Source organism: Helobdella robusta (genome assembly GCF_000326865.2).
Source record: "Helobdella robusta unplaced genomic scaffold HELROscaffold_91, whole genome shotgun sequence".
NCBI classification, from domain to species: domain Eukaryota; kingdom Metazoa; phylum Annelida; class Clitellata; order Rhynchobdellida; family Glossiphoniidae; genus Helobdella; species Helobdella robusta.
The window spans coordinates 330,495-353,422 of record NW_008705520.1 but is presented as its reverse complement, the minus strand read 5'-3'; the positions used below and the strand labels follow the sequence as shown (position 1 = coordinate 353,422).

Sequence of the window (22,928 nt, the reverse complement as noted above, 5' to 3'; positions counted from 1 at the left end):
CCAAATAAATAATATTATACAAAATATAATACATAAAGTTATCAAATGTAATTTGCGATACTAATATTAAAATCAACGAAACGTAGCTATCAAGAAATGACAGAAGCAACAACCCAGGAGCGACACTACGACGATATAAAATAAAACAATATGAAAGCCATAGAATTTGTAGGTTCAGCAAACACATTAATATGTACGGACTTAAAATTTTCGGTCTTTTTATGTTGTAGGGAGGGCCATGGATATATAATCGTAAACACATAATTAGAATAATCATAGATATATTTAATCCTAGATATATATTATATCGATGGGGAGAGCTGCCAAATTCAACATTACGCAGCAAGCCATATATACCATATTCTTATAATACTTACACCAGCCCCAGAAAGCACCCTCGCACATTTTTATAGTTCATTGATAAATATTTATTCATTTTTTTTATTTTATTCATTTTAATTATTTTTAATTGTTTTATTACATGCATTAGCATAATATTTATGCGTATCTATTATCTTTTTCCTGGTGTACGAATATGCGAACTGATTGATTGAACTGATACATAACCGCAAAATACCATATACATAAAATTTCCCTACTTATACATATACATAGGATCATAAAAAAATTAAGAACCATATATATACATATATACATATATATATATATATATATATATATATATATATATATATATATAATTATATATAAGTTGAAAATAGACCCTAATTTTTACAATATTTTATAAATTCTACCGAATGTTTGGCGTTAATATGTTTGTAGTTCGTTTTTTCAATTTTTTTAACTAAAGCGCCGGGTTGGAAGTGAGGTTGTCATTTTTTGTTGTATATTTATTTTTGGTTTATTGTTTATTTGGTTTACTGCTCACAGTACTGAAACTTCTTTACTTAAAATACACAATGATATCCTTCTCTCTAGTGACAATAGTAATCTTACTCTTCTTCTTGCTCTTGACTTTTCCTCAGCTTTTGATACTGTTGACCATACTATTCTCTTGAGAGTGCTGCATCTTTCTTTTAATATTACTGATTCTTGTTTTTGGTTTTCTTCTTATCTCTGTAATCGTTTTTCTTCTGTTGTTCTCAATAATTCTACTTCTAACTCCTCTACTCTTACTTTCGGGGTACTTCAGGGTTCTATCCTTGGCCCTCTTCTATTTATACTCTATACTTCTGAACTACCTCGTATTATTAATAACTTTTCTTTCTCTAGTCAACTATATGCTGATGATTCTTACATTTATACTTCTTTTCCTCCATCTAATCTCAATAGTATTTTTCATAATTCATCTCTATGTCTTTCTTCAATTATCGCTTGGTCTGGCTCTATGTGTCTTAAACTTAATCCTTCTAAGTTTAAATTAATTTGTTTTAATAAATCTAAACACTCTATTACTATTCCTCCTATTATCTTACTTGAATCTAAAACTCTTGATGTCTCTCATAAGTTTCGTAGTCTAGGTTTTACCTTTGATTCTTCTATGTCTCTCTCTTCTCAGATTAATAGTGTTGCTAGAAGCTCTTACTTTCATCTACGTTGAATAAAAAAACTTTTGCCTTTTCTTGATGATCCTACTCTTCTCCTTCTTGTTACTTCGTTAGTCTTATCTAGGATTGATTATTTTAACTCGCTCTACTATGGTCTTCCTGACTCTATACTCTATCCTTTAAGTAAAGCTTTTAACTCTGCTGCTCGTCTAGTTGCTCGTGCCCCTTTCTTTTCTCATATATCTCCATATCTTGTTCTCTTGCACTGGCTACCTATAAAATATAGAATAATTTTTTAAATTTGCACGTTCATGTATAAGTCTCAATATAAATTATTTCCTAAGTATTTATCAGATATATTAATTGAACCTAAACGCCCCGGTTTACGATCGTCTTCTTTTTCTCGCTTTTTCTTAACTCGTGTTAAACACTCTTTTGCCAAATCTGCTTTTGCTTTTTCTGGTCCTTTTCTCTGGAACTCTCTACCTACTTCTCTGACTACTTTTCCATCACTTGCGAAGTTCAGAGCGGATCTCAAGACCCATCTGTTTTCAAAATTCCATATATTCCAAACAATTACACACTACAATCTTCCCGTGAGTTTATTAATCTCCTCAGCATTAATAAACCATCCAAATTTATTGCCTCTCTGGGTGTTGAATCACTATACACAAATATACCAATTCATGATACAATTGACATAATTATCAACACCGTTTACCACTCAGATATAGTTCCATTGAGCATACCGAAAGCACAACTGAAGTCCCTTCTTCAAATTTGCACTACCGAAGCACCATTCCACAGCCCCACAGGCAAACTTTACAAGCAAATCGATGGTGTCGCTATGGGTTCCCCACTTGGCGTCCTATTTGCCAGTTTTTAGAATGAGACCTTCAAAAACAATGCAAATTTAAAACCAAATATCTACGCTAGATACGTTGATGATATCTTTGTCTTCTATAACGATCCTGAACAAATCACCCAACTTCTTGGTACCTTAAACAAATCAAAACTAAGATTTACCATTGAAATTGAAAAAGAACATTTACCTTTCCTCGATTTGTTGGTCACCCGTGGCGAAAAACGATTCAAGACTGCGGTCTATGTCAAAGAAACAAATACAGGAATTTGTTTAAATAGACAAAGTGAATGTACCGAACAATTTAAAGACAGCACAATAAAATCATTTGTAAAGCGGACATTCACACACTTTTCCGATATTGAAAACCGCGACGCCGAATTAAAAAGAGTCACTAACCTGCTTGTAAACAATGGATATAAGACTTATTCTATTGAAAAGATTGTTAAAGGCAAATAACTACACAACAATAACCTTCATAGTACCAACAATTAAGATAACGACATCATCTTGTTTTACAGAAATCACATGTCAACTGCATACAAAGTAGATGAAGCTATTCTTAAACATAACATCAATAAAAATGTCACACCAACCAACCCAAATAATAAAGTTAAACTCCGAATATATTACAACAATAAAAAGAAGTCTCACCTAATACTGAAAAACAACTGTAGTCCTAGAGATAACTCTGTGCTAAGGCGTAATCACGTAATATATGAATTTAATTGCCCCTTTGACGGCTGTGCACGTCAACATGACTCATATATCGGGATTACTACTACCTCATTGACTAGAAGGCTTACGATGCATAAACAGAGTGGTGCTATCAAATCTCATTTGGACTCAACACACTCAATCACTATTAGCCGTGAAGTCCTCTACGGTAACACCAAAGTAATATACCAGAACAGCAATACACGCATCTTAAAATTGCAGAAGCAGTCCTAATCGACATCAATAAACCAAAAATAAATATACAACAAAAAATGACAACCTCACTTCCAACCCGGCGCCTAACCAACAACGAAAACAAAGAAGTAATAAAAACTAGCATTGTAAATTGTGACAAAGATGAATATGATGCTATCGATGAAAAAAAGGAGACCAAAGAAGATGACCAGCCAATAAAGAAACCTGACACCTAATTTCCATCTAAGTTCACTTTGACAGAGTCAATCTCCATCTAAATTCATTTTGACAAAGTCAATATTTCCCTATATAAATAGCAGAAAGCACTGATGACGATTCATTCGGAATCGAAATATGGCCTTATTTGCAGCATGAATTTGGAAAATAAGTTTATTTTGAATTTTAATAAACTAAACGTTCACAAAAAACTTTAGTGAGAAAAATTGAAAAAACGAACTACAAACATATTAACTCCAAACATTCGGTAGAATTTATAGAATATTATATATATATATATACATATGTGTGTGTGTGTGTGCGCGTATGCGCCCCCTTCTAGATCCGCCAATGTTATACATACATATATATATATATATATATAATTATTGATGAAAATTACAGCATGTTCGGCGTTAGTTAACTTCCTGTTTAACTTTTAGATTTTTCTAACGAATGATCGTAGAAAAATAATTTTATGATAAAATAAAATAAAGTGATGATTTTATTCTCAAGTTTCTTGAGTTCAAAATCAAAGTTTTCGTTTATTTTATGCATGATAGAACAATAAAGCTTTTTACCTTTATAAAATTTATAGAATATTGTAAAAATTATGGTCTATTACCAACATATATAATATATATATATATATATATATATATATATATTGTTACCATAAAGTCTTTGCGCTTACTGATAGTTCACGGTTGAATTTTATTTCTGGGTCCTGGCGTCCTCTGAACGTCTGGCGTCCTCGTCTTCTGCAACTATTTCGCCCTCCGCAGTTGTCTGTGTTTGCAGCTTTTTTAAGTGCTCTTTAGCAGTTCCCGCAGCAGTAGTTCGTGGTCCGTTCATTTTAGTTTGCTTTCTTATAAGAAATCTTTGTTTTTGCAGTCTCCGTTTGGTTCATTTAACTTGCAGTTGGTTTCTTAAAGAATCATTCCCTTCTTGTTGTCTGCGGTTCGTTTCTCGTTTGCAGTCCTTTTCCTTCATAGCTCATCTTTCTCACTCGTGGCAATAGCAAGAAAATTTTCACCAAGTAAACTCTATTCTATCAAGTACGCTATAAGAGGATAAAAATTCATAACAATGTTTCCGGATATTTTAGACAATATTAAGTAGTTAAGTAGGCGAAAAGACTTGGACTTTTTCATTTTCCCACGGTCATGTTGGTGCCAGAAAAACTTACTAGATCGTAATGATTCCAATGTATTCCAGTCACTGTATGGAAACTACACACGTGTTTTTATACTACGCATTAACTGATTTTACTTCCCAACAAATACCAGTTAATTAAGGTCATCATATTCAAATGAATGAAACGAGCGAATTCTTGAAAGCAAGATGGTGCGATCGGTCATCAGTGGCTCCTGGCATAGATTGGTTGTCGTCGTTCATTTTAAAACGCTCATTATAAAATTTAGTTTCAATAAATATTTAAATTGGATATAAAATAGAAATAAATTATATTTTGCCTGAAACAATGAAAACTTTTAAAATAACTATAGATATCAAAATAGTTTCTATATCCATAAAAACATATAAAACAATGAAAAATTAAAAACATGCAGTAAATATTAAGAATTTATGTATTTCATTTCTTCTCCTCTGAGTATGAGATTCTCATGCGCTAGTTTTGGTCCTTTCTTTTCCTATAAAATATATTAGCATAAAAATTCAAAATAATGCAATACAATAATAGAAAAGATAAATGACGCTATATAAATTTTTGTGTAGATTGTTTATTTGCCAAAAAAATAAAAAATATTTTGATTACTTAGAACAAAAATTTTGTATCAAAACTTTTTAAAATGTGAGCAAATTTTGAGAACTGCAATAACAATAATTATTTAGAACGAATAAAGTCTAAGCCAAAAATTTGTAATATTTTTTGTAACATCAAACTTTTTATAAATTAGTGAATTAAAGTATTAGAGTTTGAAAACTGATTAAAAACCTAGTGAGCTACCCAGATGTCGCTGATGAAAAAGGCATAAAAATTCCAAATGAGTTAGAAACAATGAAAAATTGTATATAATACAGCAATAAAACAAAAACTGTGAGGAACAAAGGAAAACACAAGTGAATAAAGTTTTAACTTTGAACTTTATTGTATGAAAATTATTATAAACCAAAATAAGAATATAATTAACAATACCTACTTAAACCTAATTAAGCATAACAGACACCCATAATATTGCAAAATAAGAATCATAGAGGATTAATAATAGCATCAGCATTTTTAGCATCAACCGATTTGTAATGAAATTGAAAAATAATTTAACATATAGATGCACTAACGTTCATCATGCCGGTCCTTTCAAACGATTCAGCCCCGCAGTTGCTTTATAAAAAATATTTGAATTCCATGAAAGATTATTAAGCCACAATTGATAAACTATTGTTAATTTTGATAATTTACAAATTTTCTACAGACACACACACACACAGACACACACACACAGACACACACACACACACACACACACACACACACATATCAATCAATCAATCTTCGTTTTTCGTCCAGAGACCCGGTTTCCCGAGGTAGGATGTTGTTCTCTTTGCCATCAACTTTTTGCGCCAAATTAGACGATCAGTTGTATCCATTTCATTTAAATTTAGAGCTTTCATGTCTTGCTCGATTGTTTGCGACCAGGACTTCTTTGGACGGCCTTTGGGACGTGTGCCAGGTACTTCAACATCTGCAAGAGAAGTTATGGCACTGTTTCCCCTTCGTTTGACATGACCAAACCACCGCAGACGGTGTTGCCGGCATTCGTCTTTTATATCATCTAAACCAGCACGGCGCAGGATTTCGGTAGATTTGATGTGGTCCTTCAGACTAATTCGTTGCATCCATCGGAGCATTTTCATGTCGGTTCGTTGAAGTTGTTGTGCCAGTTTGGTTGTCATTGGCCATGTTTCTGCACCATATAACAACACCGGACGTATCACAGATTTATAAAGTCTTGATCGTAGTGGTAGTGGGATGTCACGCCGCATCAATATAGAGGCAAGGAGATGCCATTTATTCCAGGCTGCACGTATGCGTGCTCGAACGGCAGCTTCAGTTGTTCCAGTACAATCCAGAACATCCCCTAGATATTGAAACGATGTGACTTTCTCTACCTTAACGGCTTCAAAAACATTGCTATTTCAAATTTGTTGTTGTGGATTGATGCAAGCAGGACAAACAAAATTGGACACTTTAGATAAAGTACCAATTATTTTTGAACAACGTTTGTGACACCACTGGTTACACTGCTGACACTTGATTGAATTGTTACCTACACCAGCTTTACAAACTGAACAGGGCCATCGTCCAGTAGATGTGGATTGGATGGGTTCACCAGTGTTCATTGCTTTGGTTTTGCTGATGTTGACTTTGAATCCATGATCGGCGAGTCTAGTGTTCCAATCTTCAAACATCTGTGCTGCATTCTGCTCAGACGTGGCTGTTAAAACGATATCATCAGCATATATTAGATTCCAAATGTCATCAGTGCGTATCGGTTTTGTGATTTCTTCCATCACAGTTATAATTAACAGTGGACTGAGAATCGAGCCTTGGTGAACTCCAACGCCGATGTCAAATGCATCTGTGTTTCCAACCGTTGTGCTGACAAGAGTCTTAGTATTCGTATACATTTCCATCACAAGTCGAGCAAGATATTCTGGAATGAGTTGTCGACGTAGACTCCACCTGATTGCTTCACGGGGAACTCGATCAAATGCTTTTTCAAGGTCTACAAAAATGTGTGATAGTTGTTGATGCTTTGCGAGGTACTTCTCTTGCAGTTGCCGAAGGATTTGAATTGCATCAATTGTTGATTTCCCCGCTGGGAAACCAAATTGATAATTTCCGATTGTGATGCACGACGTTAATCTTCTCTCAATGATTTTCTCGACAATTTTCAGGGAGTGTTCTAACAGACGTATACCCTGATATGATGAACAGTTCAATGGATCACCTTTGCCTTTGTATAGCGGGACTGTCATGCTATAGTTCCACTCAGTCGGCATTTAGTAATTTCTCCAGATTTCACGGCAAAGTTGTAGTAACGTTGGGATACCTGCAGCACCAGATGCTTTGATAATGTCATTTGTGAGTCCAGAGGGCTCTGCTGCCTTTCCATCCTTCATAGCTTTCAGAGCTTCTGTAAGCTCCTCTATAGTGATGTCTGGAATCGGAAACTGATGGGATTTGTTTCGTTTAACAGACGGTTGAAGTATTCTCTCCACTGTAGCTTGATCTCATCTTGTTCAAGAACCATCTCATTTTTGATACATGAGGCACCAACTATGTCTTTTTTCGTACGCTTTGCTTGTTTTGCTATACGATTTAGAGATTTCATTTGTTCACCTTTGCTTTTAGTGAGCCACTCTCTGCACTGATCTGTCCGAGCCAGTGCAACTTGACGTCTTGCATGGTTGTTCTTCTCACGGAAAATTTTATGGTCATCAACAGACTTTGATTTTTGCCATTGCTTGTATGCAACTTTCTTTTCAGCTATTGCATTTTGTACACTGTCATTCCACCACCAAGTGTCACGTTCATGCTGACGTTTTGTACCAGTTTTCCCACAAACTGTAGTTGCAGCGTTTATCAAAACTGTTTTGTATGTACTCCAATCTGTACTGGCTTGCGATTGGTGGTCTAACTGTGTGGTGACAATCTGTTGAAATTTTTCTTGATGAATATTGCTTTTCAGCTTCCACGTTTTGATTCTCCGAGGCATTTGTTTAGACTTATGTTTTGACAGTTCGACAACCAGGTCTGCCACAAGGAGTCTATGTTGGGCGACACATGATTCGCATTATACACAATCACACACACACACACACACACACACACACACACACACATATATATATTGGTTAGAAATGCAATTATCCGCAGTATGCGGGATCAGTGAATCACATTGGACGAGAAGTGGTAAGACGACGTCACATGGATATATATTCTAATACTGCGGACCAGATATTGGAAATAAACATGAGAAGGGAGTATCCTTAGCAATAGAAACCAAGCTGGTTAAAACGGCAACGGATGTGAATTTCGTGAATGAGAGAATAATCCAAATCCGGGTAAAGTTCAGACATGGCAATGTCACGGTCATAACGGCATTAACGAGAAGCATGGAAAAAAAGTTGGAAGCCTGCAAAAATATGTGTATCAGAAGAATGATGCAAATTGGCTACAAGGATTATATCACAGATGAGGAAATCAGGAAAAGAACAGGACAAATGAATTTTAGTGATGTTATAAAGAAGAGAAGAATAAAGTAGGCAAGACGTATGATGAGGGTGGAGAAATTCAGAACACCTAAAAAAATCTGGAAATACAGGGGAAAAGATAAAAAGGCAGACTTAAAACGAGATGGAATGAGTGTCTTAGTCGAGATTTGGAAAAAGCTGGGCTATCAATACACGGGAAAACTACTGGATGAACTAGAATAACACTAGAAGAGATCGCGAAAGACAAAAACGGATGGTGACAGGACATTTTTCATTTTGGTCTCTTCAGATAGAGACAACCGACAGAGGAAATAAATAAAAAATATATATAATTATTGTGCATGATTTTTCTAAAGTTGAAACTAATGTAACTAATCTTTGACCACCATAATAAAGTAATAATGTAGTGTAACGATTACAGTCACCTGATCATAATCATTATTTCATGGTTCATCCACAACCAACTTGGCCCTAGAATCACAAGAGCAAACCCGGGTTACCTACTTTCATAGCTCCGGTTTGCTAGATTTCATTTAATAAAAAGTGCAAATACTTATTTTCTGGTTGTGAGAAACCAACCAAGTGCCAAATGAAAAGAATGATTATCTCAATGCATTAATACCAGTGTGAATACAACCATCCCTTGACAACCATCCACATACCTGCATGCTCTCAGAGGCAAACGATCCAATGAGTAACATCTCTGTTTACAGGCGGTGCACTGGAAAAACCTTTTGATAGCCTTGTGGAAGAGAAGCTGATGGTTTTCTGACTTGCAAAGTTCTGACGGGGTCAACGCTGTGTACTTACACTGTAAAGTGTAGAATCAAGTTATAAGTTTGTGATATAAGCTTATCGATATTCAATTCAATGGCTGTCAAAATATTTTGTTATTCTTTGACTAAATTATTCTAAAATAAAAACTCATATATTTGCATATCTCAAAGATAAAAAACGAACATTGGGAGCACATGGAGTAGAGTGCATCCACGTATTTAAATATTACCAAATCATGCACCTAATAAAAAACAATTCTTCGAGTTTCATGTGGGCAGCATTGAAACCAATCATTATAATTTATGTTTACAAATATGACAAAATAATTAATCTACATTTTCTTAGTAAAGTGTACATAAAACATTCTTTGCGCTATATTTTTGATATATTTTTACCAAACAATCAAAGATTGTTCAATCCGAGAAGTAGCACAATGAAAATTTGATGAAATATGTAATCATGATGAACAAAATATATATGCAGACGAGATAATTACTAATGTTGTGCCATGAAAAAAAAAATGAAAAGAAATGACAGATGACCTGTTTGCACGAAACGGCTCTGACTTCAATTTGCATTATGTTGATCATTTTCTGCTCCATTTTTTCAGTCTTTTCCATTGCATTAAAATATTCGTTCTGCTTCATTTCTTGTTGCTGATGATGCGTTTTTGTTAATTATTAGAATGTTATTATTAGAATTATTAGAAGTGTGAGAATGATGCATGCAGCTGTGGAGAAATATCTACAAATCAATGAAAAATTTTGATGATGGAATTAAACGAATTGCTCTTCTATTTGCGATTAAATGTGGACAAGAAAATAATTTTTTCTTTTGTATTTAATTTTCCCCAACCTTTTGAGATTTTCAAGTTTTCTATAATCTGATTATTCTTAATGTTGCTAAATTATTTCAATATTGATTTTTGCATGTATATACAATACACAAAACCGAATTTATAGCATCATTTTAAAAAATGAAGATACTAAAGGATAATTTTTCAATAATAATGATGAGCTTATCATTGGAAAACCTAAAAAATCATCACTATATCAATTCGAGAACAAATAGCATTGCTACAAAAAGATATGACTTACAATATCCACTAAAGCAGAATATTTGGATTTAGAATTGATCACTTTTTCCAAATCATCGGCATTGAGATCTGAGCTGTTAGACAGTCGAGATTTTTTCATTGGAGGACCATCATTGCTGGATGCATTTTTCTTTTTTCCAATTGTATCTATAAATTTGTGTTTCATGAAAAAATAGTTGCTCCCATAAACAATAACAGTAACGTCAGGAACATTTAAAATCACTGAAACAATCATACATTCATTTTCTTCTAAGCTAAGAAAAAAATGACTAATCCTTTTAAACTTCAATATATCAAATACATCAAATCATTATAGCATTTCTATCCACACCACTCTCCCAATTAATCAACATCATTGTAAAACGTCACGCCAGTCCCATCAACACCCAATTATAACAACCAGCATGTCTTTGGCTTTCACAATGCAGCTTCATTTTGATCCTTTCTTGGAAGTCCAATGAACCTCTGTCTCTCCTCACACTGTTCGGGTTGGACTTTTTCAGTCCACCCATCTGTTTTATCCTTTCAATCGCGTCCAACTGTTTCAAATAGTTTTCATCCATTATGTTCATAATGTTAACAAATGAAAATACAATTGCACTTTAGTATATGATTGCTTGAGCGAATGTGTAATTTAAGATACACTCAGTTTTGGCATGAAAATGTTTGCTCGGCATTACTACTTTTGTAAGTAAAATGCAAACATAACCAACTTCACCTGTCTGATGTGTGATCTACAGTCTACAACTTTATATATTTAAAACAATTTTCTATGCTACAGCCTGAATATTAGATCACAATTCATAGCAAATATCCTTAATGAGACATGAAATGAAGAGATATATAACTCAAGTATGAATGGTTGAAAGTTATGATGTTGTATACGACCAGGCGAGCAACGTATTGATAATAAGCCATGGAGTCATTGAATAGAACTGGACATAACTTACAACATAAAAACATTATATTAATTCTACGATACTGAAAACATCGATTTTCTTTTTGTTAAGCTTTGTTAAGCATGACGGATTAATAAATTTAACATAATAACCAACTGAAAATAAGAATGATTCTTCAACTTGCCTCCTTGTAAATTTGATGAAATATGTGGAGAAAATATGAGTATTATAAACAAGTGAAAAATCTTGCACATATTGTTTCAGTTTACAACCAGCTTGAAACATATTTTGATTTGAACAATTTTTGCATGGATATAAAAATTTGATAGCAAATGTTTTTGGCAATAAATAAATTGTATAGTAGAATTTTAATATATAAAAATATATTATATATAAAAATATATATATAATAATCAACCAATCAATCAATGTTCGTTTAGCGTCCAGAGACCCAGTTTTCCGAGGTAGGACGTATATATATATAATAATATTATATATAAAAATAATAGTTTTAATTATTTTAATAATAGAAATATGAAATATTTGGTAGAGAGAATATTCATTTCAAGATTATCTGGATTTAGAGAATGCAAAATATTTGAGATGAATGAAAACCTTGGCCTTCTCTTCTGATGACTTCGTTTTTGAGCTGACATCATCTCCATTTTTTTCTAGGCCAGCCTCCAAGTTGAGCAGCATGTTGCTACCCAAATTACGACCAAGTTTAGGAACTGTCGACAACGAATTGTTCATTTCGTCACTGTAGTTGTTGCTGGTTTTTAGATTTTTAAGTTTCAGTAATGCTTGCTTTGCAGACAAGACAGTTTTATCTGCAACGCCATCTTTAGTTGATTTGGACGTCGATGGGGAAGATGCTGCTTGGTTAGAAGGGTCATTGTTCTTGAGGTGTTGGACAAAATTCATGGCTCCAACGGTTGGAACAATTAACAGATCGTGACTGAAGAAATTTATTTTTGTTGCAATAAATCATTAAAACCGAGAATAAAAAAATTTTGCCAATAACAACTAACAACACGGCATCTTCTTTCTTCTTTTTGAGATTTTCCTCAGCAACAACATTTAGATCACTTTTTTTCTGTTCGCTAACATTTGGTACCAAATCATGTAACATCAAAGTGCTGACTTGATTTTTAACTTTTGTGCCACTAACACCAGCCTGCCTTGCAAGAAAGGAATTTTGTTGAGCTGCGTGATCCAGCAGGCTTTTGAGAGAAATGTTAGATGTGTTTCTAGAGAGAGGTCTGAAATGGAATAACAAAAACATAACATTAATTTAAATAATGCATATTCAAAAGAAATGTCATTCTTAAGAATTAATCTGTGTTGAATACGTGTCTAGATAAATTTCTTTATTGGGTAAATTATTAAATAATTATAAGTCGCATTTTGATTATAAAATTGTGAAATCAACAACAGCGCATTAAAAATTAACATCAAATCAACAGCAGCAAAGTTACAAGAAACTTGCACCAGCCTGGTAGTAAAGACATCGTCATTGAAGGAATAGTGAGCACCGCCTTCATAGCTTCCTCTCGCTTTCAACTTTGCAGCTTCTTTCTGCAGTTTTGGTATAACACCACTGAAACTTCACAAACAAAAAAAATTGTAAACAAAATAAAGCTACAAACTCTTTTGAAGATGAACTCTTGATATAAGCAAACCTCAAAATAACTTATAATTAAATGACACAAACCCATTTTGTAATTCAGATCTCTTGGCAGAGTGAGCCTTGTATGCTTTTTGGACATGGAACGAGCAGTAGTCACCCTGATTTCTTAAATGAAATCATTCAATGAGAACATAGAAACTTGAAAATGAACATGAGATCTCTAACAAGTTTGACCATCAATTAAATAGAACATTGATATTAATAAACAACTTCCATTAAAACCAAGAAATGGTGGTTTTCAATGCAGTAGATTTGGCTAACTGGACAATATATAAGCAGTGCTAATACATTCACTACTTATATTTAAAAACACATATATACATTGTTCAATACATACTCTATATATTTGCAAAATATCAATAATGGCAGTGAAGAAACATTGCTGACTTAAGGTCGCTACAAACTATTTGTGAATTGAAAAAAATTCATGTTTAACCAACTTGTTTATGAAATTGGTGCAGGTGTTTCCAGCTTTGGTCAATCCCTTGCATATTCCAAAATCCTTGCTCTGGCCTTCGTGAACAAATTGTTCAAAATTGATTTTTGATTAAATACATTTGATAACATTTTTTATAGAATTAAAATATAATTAGTTTGTCTCAATTTACATTTCAATTCATTTTATTTATTTCTAACTTTTATATTTTAACTTATAAATTGTCAACTGAAATTGAGATTAATATGAAAATTTATTTTTCTGACAACTTCAACGAATGTATGATGTTTTATATGGTAAAAAACTTATTATTGCAAATACTGCATTGCATATTTATTTGATAGCAGAAATGAGTTAGAGAAGTAAATAGAACTGAAAGCAAACATACCCAATGGCAGAATCTTCTTAGCATTGTCAACAGTCAAACTGATGTCATTGAAATTCTTGCTCTGTACAGTTGAACCAAAGCAATGTCAAATTATTTTTGTGATAAACTGATGTTCAAATACAGTTCTGTAACGATAACAAGCTGATCTTTAATTGACATAAGTAATCAGCATTGTTGAAATTGTAACAGGCAAAACAACTGCTGACCTTGTCGTTGTTCTTCATAATTGATGGATTAAGGAAGCCCAAGACTGTGCCAACCATGATTTTTGAGAGGTCATCATTCACATCTCTAAAGAGGAACATGCAGATGGGCGCCTGATCACAATCGGCCAGATCACTCAATTTCCATATGCTAAATTTTTGTCCCTGGCAGAAAATTTATGAAGCAATGAGTGGAGGGTAGAACAAAATTAACTGATAAGTTAGGATCAACAATAAATTATACAATTTATGAAACATTACTACATCAAATAGGGCAGTGAGACAAACCATGGGATGAACATGGAAAGAACATTACCATAAAAATAAAAATGTTCTTTCTTATAATAAATTATAAGAAAGAACAAAAAACAGTAATAAAATAAGAGAAAAAAGTAGGTTAATTATGAGCAAAACATCCACAAAATCCATCTATTTAAAAACAAGCACCATGTGTTAAATTAGATTCTCAAACTGCTCCAGTTAATATTTCAGATATTTAGAATAAAAACTCGATGTTGACATAAGAGTGTACAAGTGAGTTCTCGCTTGGCAGCTCATCAAGTCAATTAATCAAGCAGAGGAGAAAATAACCTTAGCAGAGATTTTTGGATCTGATTTGCTGATTAAGACGCCAATGGTGACCCAATCCATCTTCATTTGGTCTGAACCCACCTTCGATCTCAATGTCGACATCCTGATCATGCTCCTGCTGTTCATCAACAAACGCATTTGGTCGGCTGGCACAAGAGGATTGCTGTGATGATGGTCGTTAAAATCATTAAATCTCATTTTCACATTGTTCACCTGTCCAAATATTATTAATTTAAAAAAAACAGTCTGTAAATTACCGAGCCATTCAAACGAATTTCAATTAAAATGGCACTTGTCTGAACAGATCGCATTCAACGAACCACTTGACTATATGAAATGAATGAAAACTAACACAATTCTAATTCCAGAAAATTGTTCATTAACAAAACTTGTACTTTCTCTTTCATTAGTTGCCCTTAACTTTGAGCAGTGATCAGCTGTGTAGCTAGAAGTTATTTCTGGATTGCTTCGAATTCCCATCAATGAAGTTATACACATAGATGAATCTTTCGATACTGTTGCAGATGATGCTATGTATTCAAAAAACAATGTTACAAAAATTAGAACATGTTATCTAATGCAGTTTTATGTTAACTGTAAGAAAGCAATAATAATAACTATAACAATAATTATTATAATATATTAATAATAATATAATTACTACAGCAGGTTGGTGAGTTAAAAAATAACATCAGAAACTACTTTGTATGTTGCCTGGTAAAAACTCACCAGCAACAAAATGCTTTCAAGAAAATCTGCAGCATTGCTTATCAGATGCTAGTCTCAACAGAAATTGTTCCAAGCAGTAAAAAAATAAAAAGGAATTTTTAACAAGGCATTCGTGCGTTACACTTGCATGTGTTGAATTACTATTGAAATATAAAATAAGCCACATCTACATGGCCACTTTTGTTACATTCCTTAATCGGCAGTATAGTGAAACACGACAACATCAGGTGCAGTTGTATTAAAAAAGCCGAAAGAAAATAAATGATCTTCAAAGGTACAACAACATTATAATGGAAAACGATCAAGAAACCTTTCGCTGCTGACAATTTAGGCTGTAAAGAAGAGGAGGAAATTGTTGATGAAATTGTGGATGTAGTTGATGGTTTGTGTGCAATTCTTTGTTTTTTAGTGAAATCAACTTTTTCAACATCGTTTCCGCTGGTATTATTATTCTTAATCCAACTTATTTTTTCACCTTCTACATTATTTTTTTTAAGCAATTTCTTCAGTTGCATTCCAGCCGCATTCAGAGATTCATCCTTCTCTCCATCCAAGCCTTCCCAGTCATCATCATCATCATCATCAGGAAAAAGTGCTCTAACATCATTATCGTCCTTTTTCTCAGCAGCAGTTGTTGAGTTTTTGATGTTGTTGTGAGAGGACAAAGCGGCCACAAAAGACAATCTCTGATTATTGTTGCTTGTTTCAGGCGAGGTTAGATTAGCTAAGGACGACAATAAAGATGTTGATGATGATGAAGGCGTTGTCGATGATGATGGCAATGATGATGATGATGATGAATAATTTTCCTTTTCAAGAATTGATAATGATGTCTGAGATGATTTGGAGGGCAGTCTCATTTTTCCTTGAAATGATGATGCAGATTTAGATGATGATGGCGTTGGTAATGATGATGGTGATGAGAGCAGTGGCGATGACAGCATATCAATGTTTAAAGAAGGGATTGCACACTGACGGGTCGACTCAATGAAGGAAGTTAGCCTGCTGAAGAATTGAATGCAAAATTACAAATTATTTCATTTTTAGAAATAAATCATTCACATAAGTATAAACATTCAATTTTTAAACATTACTTAGTAAATTAAAAAACTGACAATTTTCATATGAAGGCAATAATAAACCGATAGTATCACCTGAACATAAGTTTAGAGTATCTTTTTTACAGACAAATATTAGACATGTTAATTCAAGCTGAAAATGATGGATTTACTCAACTTATTAAAACATGATGAGTTTTTTGGGTTTCTATTCAATATAAATGGAATGAATTTAAAGAATGACAAGGATGACAAATTATTAAAGTACTGGAAGGACTTACAATAAGCGCTAACAATTGATGGCGAATCGGATATTAACGGATGGGAACCGTGGAACAAAATAAAAGGTATAAGTTATGGAAACTTGTTTTGCAATATATTTATTCAATAAAATTTGTTGAAGTATTCCATAACGTTTCGATAACTCTTCAGACTCTTCTAATCTAATGTTACCAGTTACAGTTGCTAGTGCCGGAAAAAGTTATAAAATCATATTCGAGGTCTCAGATGTGTCAAGATCGTTTGGTTAGTCTTGCTACCATTTCAATTGTAAAAGAAATTGCTAATATTGGATATGGAAGAATGAAAAAACTTCTATAATATAAAATAAATTAACTTGATGTGTTTTTAATATGAATCAATTTATTAATTATCTGTGTAAACTGTAAAGTAAAGTAAAGCAAAGTTTGTTATCAAATGATTTTTATAATAAAGTAAAATTAAAATGAGATTGAAGTTATAATCAGATTTATATAATCATATTTAATCATCAGAGTTATAATCATATTTTTCAAATCAAATATTAGAGTGGGGCAGAAAAGTCAAAAGTGCTTTATAATTCACTTAGTTTGTTTAGTAAAGTTTAGTTTAGTAGTCTCATGATTAGCATTAGACTCTAATGCCATTAGAGTATTTAGTTTTTAACCAGGTCTGACTTTGTTAGACTTGTTTTAAAATTTGACAAAATTTTAATTACCAAAGTTTCTTTGATTGTTGAATCTATCAATCTCTTCAGTTCACACATGGTCACCATCACTATTACTACAATTATAAAAAATTATAAATACTGAACTCTGAACTGAAGTCATGAATGAATCTTTCGTTATAAAAATATAAATTGTATCAATTTTATAGGCTAAAAATCAATTTTCGCATAATGTTTGTTATCTGTGGAAGAAGAAAAACTCAGAAATCGTTTACCACATAATTTAGAGATTATTAATTTAAAACAATTTAAGATAAAACTAAAGCAAACTTACTTTTAAAAAGCCGCGTTGAAAACAGAGATGTGTGTATCAAAAAATTTGTGTTTACTATGGTGCATATGCTTTGGTGCATCTATATATATTGAATAATTAATTTGTGCCATTCGTGGATATATATCCATAGTGCCATTACGTTATTAAAGCGCATCGCGTAGTAATTAGCATATAGCGCTAAAAAGTCATTAACATATGTGCCACTAGCATGCTAAGGAATAATTAGCATATGTGCTGTTAAACGGTCATTAGCGTAATAGGTAATTTTTTTTTAAATTGTTTTTTTTCTGACATTTTTCTTAAGATAGTGTTTTTTGGAAAATAAATGTGTGTAGCAATAGGTAATTATCTTTAATAAAGAAAATAAATGCCAATTAATGTTAATAAAATGACATTTTTTTCATTTAGTTTTAAAACATAAAAATATAATAATTTTATTAAAAAAAACAATTACATTGACTGATTTTTTAAATTATTTTCTTTTCAGTAGTGATGAAATTATGATCCGGAAGTTGAAAATTTATTCAGTATGTTCTAAAACATAAAATACAGTAATTTTACTTAAAAAACAAATACTTTGACTAGAGTTAACTGTTTTTTTAAGTATTTTCTATTTACTAGTGATAAAAAGGTAAAATTATGATGCAAAAGTTAAAATTTTTTTTAAGAAGCAGGGGCCCGAAGTCGGAGTCAGAAGTTTTTGCCCGAGTCGGAATTTTTTGAGGAGTCCGGAGTTGGAGTCGGATATTTTTCATTCAACTCCGACACTGCTAAGACGTTTTGGTTTCTATTTCTTTGCACGTTATTTCAGATATTATGAACGGCTAATCCTATATTTAGTTGGACGATTGATTCACTAAATAACTCATCGAATTACCAATAGGAGGTGAAATGAAGTGATTGGTCTGAACGTTGACATGGAAGCACTTATGTCATATCATAGCATTTTTACAACCAATTCTCAAAATTATTTTTGAGTTAGACTTGAAAAATACTTAGGAGTCTGAACAATTTTGTTTGGACTCTGACCGCCTGGCGGACTGAAAAAAAACGTAGACAACACCGAAGTCGCCATTTCTTCATTACCTAGTATTACAAAGAAAGGAATGGCGACTTTATGTTATATATTTTATATCTTTCGGGCCAAGACATTTGTTCTTTCAAACAAGTGACTGACTCAGGAAAATACAAAATAAAAATAGATTAAAAAAGGTCTGTTCAATCAATAGTAATTTTACTCTTACAATAGTAATCTTACTCTTACAATATTAATCTTACTCTTACAATAGTAATCATACTATTCTTCTTGCTCTTGACTTTTCTTCTGCTTTTGATACTGTTGATCATACTATTCCCTTGAGGCTGGTAGATCTTTTTTTTAATATTACTGATTCTTGTCTATCTTGATTTTCTTCTTATCTCTGTAATCGTTTTTCTTCTGTTGTTCTCAATAATTCTACTTCTAACTCTACTTTTACTTTCGTGGTACCTCAGGGTTCTACCCTTGGCCCTTTTCTATTTATATTCTACACCTCTGAACTACCTCGTATTATTAATAACTTTTCTTTCACTAGTCAACCTTATGCTGATGATTCTTATATTTATACTTTTTTTCCTCTATCTAATCTCAATAGTGTTCTTCATAATCTATCTCTATGTTTTTCTTCAATTATCGCTTGGTCTGACGCTATGTGTCTTAAACTTAATCATTCTAAATTTGAATTAATTATTTTTAATAAATCTAAACACTCTATTACTATTCCTCCTATTACCTTACCTAATTATAGAACTCGATGTTTTTCACAAGTTTCGTAGTCTAGGCATTATCTTTTATTCTATTATGTCTCTTTCTTCTCAGATTAATAGTGTTGCTAGAAGTTCTTACTTTCATTTTCATCTACGTAGAATAAAAAAAACTTTTTACTTTTCTTGATGATCCTTCTCTTCTCCTTTCTGTTACTTCGTTAATCTTATCTAGTATTGATTATTTTAACTTGCTCTACTATGGCCTACCTGATTCTATACTCTACCCTTTAAGCTTTTAACTCTGCTGATCGTCTAGTTTCTCGTGCCCCTTTTTTTTCTCATATATCTCCATATCATGTACTCTTGCATTAGCTACCTATAAAATTTAGAATAATTTTTAAAATTTGCACATATATGTATAAGTCTCAGTTTAAATTATTACCTAAGTCCTACTTATCAGATACATTAATTGAACCTAAATGCCCCGGTTTACGATCGTCTTCTTATTCTCGCTTCTTCTTAACTCGTGCTAAACACTCTTTTGCTTAACCTTGCCTTTTTTGGCCCTTTTCTCTGGAACTTTTTTCCTATTTCTCTGACTACTTTTCCATCACTTACGAAGTTCAGACCGGGTTTCAAGACTCATTGGTTTGCCAAATTCAATGAGGAGCGCTGTTGAACACCGCGGAAATAGCGCTTTGCAAGCTAATTGATTGATTGAATTGATTGATTGAATTGATTGATTGATTGATTGATTTCTAAAGAGCCATTTCTGCGATAATCAACAGCGTCCCTCAATGAATTTTGCAAACAGAATGGTCTTGAGATCTGCTCTACTTTTTATAAACGATTGAAAAGTAGTTAGAAAAAAAGGTAGAGAGTTATAGAAATAGGTCCAAAAAAGCAAAAAAAATTTATTTAAGAGTGTACAACAGGAGTTAAAAACAAGTGGGAACGAGAAGACGATCGTAAACGATCGTTTCGGTTTAATTAAATATCCGATAGGTACCAACTTAGAAAATAATTTAGATTGAAACTTGTACATTATTGTGCAAATTTTTAAATTAATCTATTACAGTATCTAGATCGTACTACTTTTGTTAGTTTGATTGACGCTAGAGTCTCCAATGCTCGTTACAGGTCCAACCCTGTTCACTACCTAGGTCTCTCCTGTTAATGACATATTCAAAATAAACTGTCGAACTGATCTTCCGTAAACTTTCTCGTTTCAGCTATTCCATTCTTTTTCCAATCCTGCCTTGGTTTCTCGTCTCTAAATCATTTTCAAAATTGCAGCCTTAACCTTCAAAACACTATTATTAAAATTCCTAATATATCTACCTGACCTCATATCTCATCATGAACATGCTGATCACTCCGCGAGTTTCTTGAGCATTCTTATTGCCAAATTTTACCTCACCCAGCCGAGGCTTTCGTCACGCCACTCTGGGTGTTTCGAATGCGTGCCTACTGAGACAAGACAATGCTCCTCGCTGAGTCTTTTCAAAAAAGATAATGTTTAAATTTTTTTAATATTTTAAATATTTAAACCCAACGGTACCAACAAAATACAAACAACATATACGAATACATGCTAAACGACGACGCATCATACACAAAACATTTGATAGGTGGGGATCCCTTTCCCGTACTGCACGCACTGTGAAATAAGATTAGGTGCCTTAAACCAACAGGCCCTCATTCAGCCAAATTAGAATGGAAAATTAGAATAAAGATTAAAAAATATCGAAAATATCATGCCTGGTGCAACTTGTCTTCATTTTAATCGGTCCATCCCTCCACAACTACCTGATGCTATTTTTAGCCAACAAATGATTTAAAGTTTTAAACGAACTGGTTTTTTTTATACTTTTTTGAGTTTTATTTTCCGTCAAGCTAACGACATTACTGTGATTGTCTGATTGATCGATCCAAACAGATGGCCCTCAAAATGACATCGTAGGTTATCGTTAGTAAGATGGACACATGTATAATATAAATTATTAATAATTTGTATGATGAATGATAGAAAGTTTCCAAAAGACTTTCACTTTCTATTACAGATAGTAGTTGTAAAAATTCTCATTATATATATATATATATATATATATATATATATATATATATATATATATATATAAGCCCCCAAATTTATTAAAAGCATAACCGAGTTGTAAGGCGTAGGACAAATAGAATATTGGTAGAATCTACAAACCTGCGCGAGTGTATTGCACGTTTATAAAAAAAACTTTCCAATCGCTAGGCAATGTAAATTTATCAAGCAATTATTTCATAATTTTGCGTCATGTTTAGGTTAAATAGATAATCATAGATACTTTTGTAAAAAATAAAAATTAACTTAACAACACGAAAAACAACCAGACGCAGTAGCAGATAGCAGATTATGCCAAGTGTGCTTATCGCAATACTAAATCGATCAATAGCTAAAAGTTAGGCATCGCGAGTGAATATTATTATTGTTGCAATGATGAGTCTCAATCTAAATTATTTTCTAAGTATTTATCAGATATATTAATTGAACATAAACGCCCCGGTTTACGATCGTCTTCTTCTTCTCGCTTTTTCTTAACTCGTGTTAAACAGTCTTTTGCCAAATCTGCTTTTGCTTTTTCTGGTCCTTTTCTCTAGAACTCTCTACCTACTTCTCTGACTACTTCTCCATCACTTGCGAAGTTCAGAGCGGATCTCAAGACCCATCTGTTTTCAAAATTCATTGAGGAGCGCTGTTGAACATTGCGGAAATAGCGCTTTATAAGCTGATTGATTGATTGATTGACTGATTGATTGATTGATTCAAAAATATAATGATCGATCCAACAATCAAAAAATTTAAAATGCTAGAATTTATTGCGAACCTAAAAGCAATGATAACCGTAGTACAGTGACAAGAACACGCATACGTTTAGAACTTAACACGTAAAAAGTAGGCAACAACAAATTAAGACTCCGGAGAGCAAACAGAAATTCCTACAATATTTAAATGGTGATCTATCTTGTAATTTTCTATATCTATATTAAAGATATTAAAAAATGCGAATATTTTTGTTAATCATAAATAACATTCGGCGTAAAGTATCATCCGCTGAGATTATATATTATTATTATACGAATCATACGTTCGTTCGAGTGCGTTGTATTACTATCATAGACATCATAAATTAAGGACCTACGCCTCTTCGAGCTTGGTGTTTTAAATTTGGGTTCATAACAAATTGTTACAAAACTTGGGTTCATGGCTTTACAAAACTAAAATTTAAACTTAAATGTCACAATTTATCGGTTCTGTGATTAAACGT

At 32.7% G+C, this 22,928-nt stretch overlaps 2 protein-coding genes across 2 annotated transcripts; both read right to left on the bottom strand.

Moving 5' to 3' along the window:
• Positions 1-4,033: 4,033 nt before the first annotated feature.
• On the bottom strand, positions 4,034-11,175 carry HELRODRAFT_194654 (hypothetical protein; the record flags this gene model as incomplete). The annotated part of the gene is made up of 6 exons (XM_009033449.1): positions 4,034-5,150; positions 5,800-5,842; positions 9,402-9,550; positions 10,059-10,172; positions 10,614-10,759; positions 11,013-11,175. 6 exons carry the CDS (start codon positions 11,173-11,175, stop codon positions 5,076-5,078), a joined length of 690 nt encoding a protein of 229 aa, XP_009031697.1. The 3' UTR covers positions 4,034-5,075.
• Positions 11,176-12,081: 906 nt separating this feature from the next.
• HELRODRAFT_182719 (hypothetical protein) lies at positions 12,082-17,639 on the bottom strand (the record flags this gene model as incomplete). The annotated part of the gene is made up of 10 exons (XM_009033448.1): positions 12,082-12,469; positions 12,543-12,773; positions 13,226-13,306; positions 13,642-13,714; positions 14,026-14,086; positions 14,232-14,393; positions 14,820-14,982; positions 15,241-15,349; positions 15,859-16,550; positions 17,542-17,639. 10 exons carry the CDS (start codon positions 17,637-17,639, stop codon positions 12,082-12,084), a joined length of 2,058 nt encoding a protein of 685 aa, XP_009031696.1.
• Between the last annotated feature and the right edge of the window lie 5,289 nt (positions 17,640-22,928).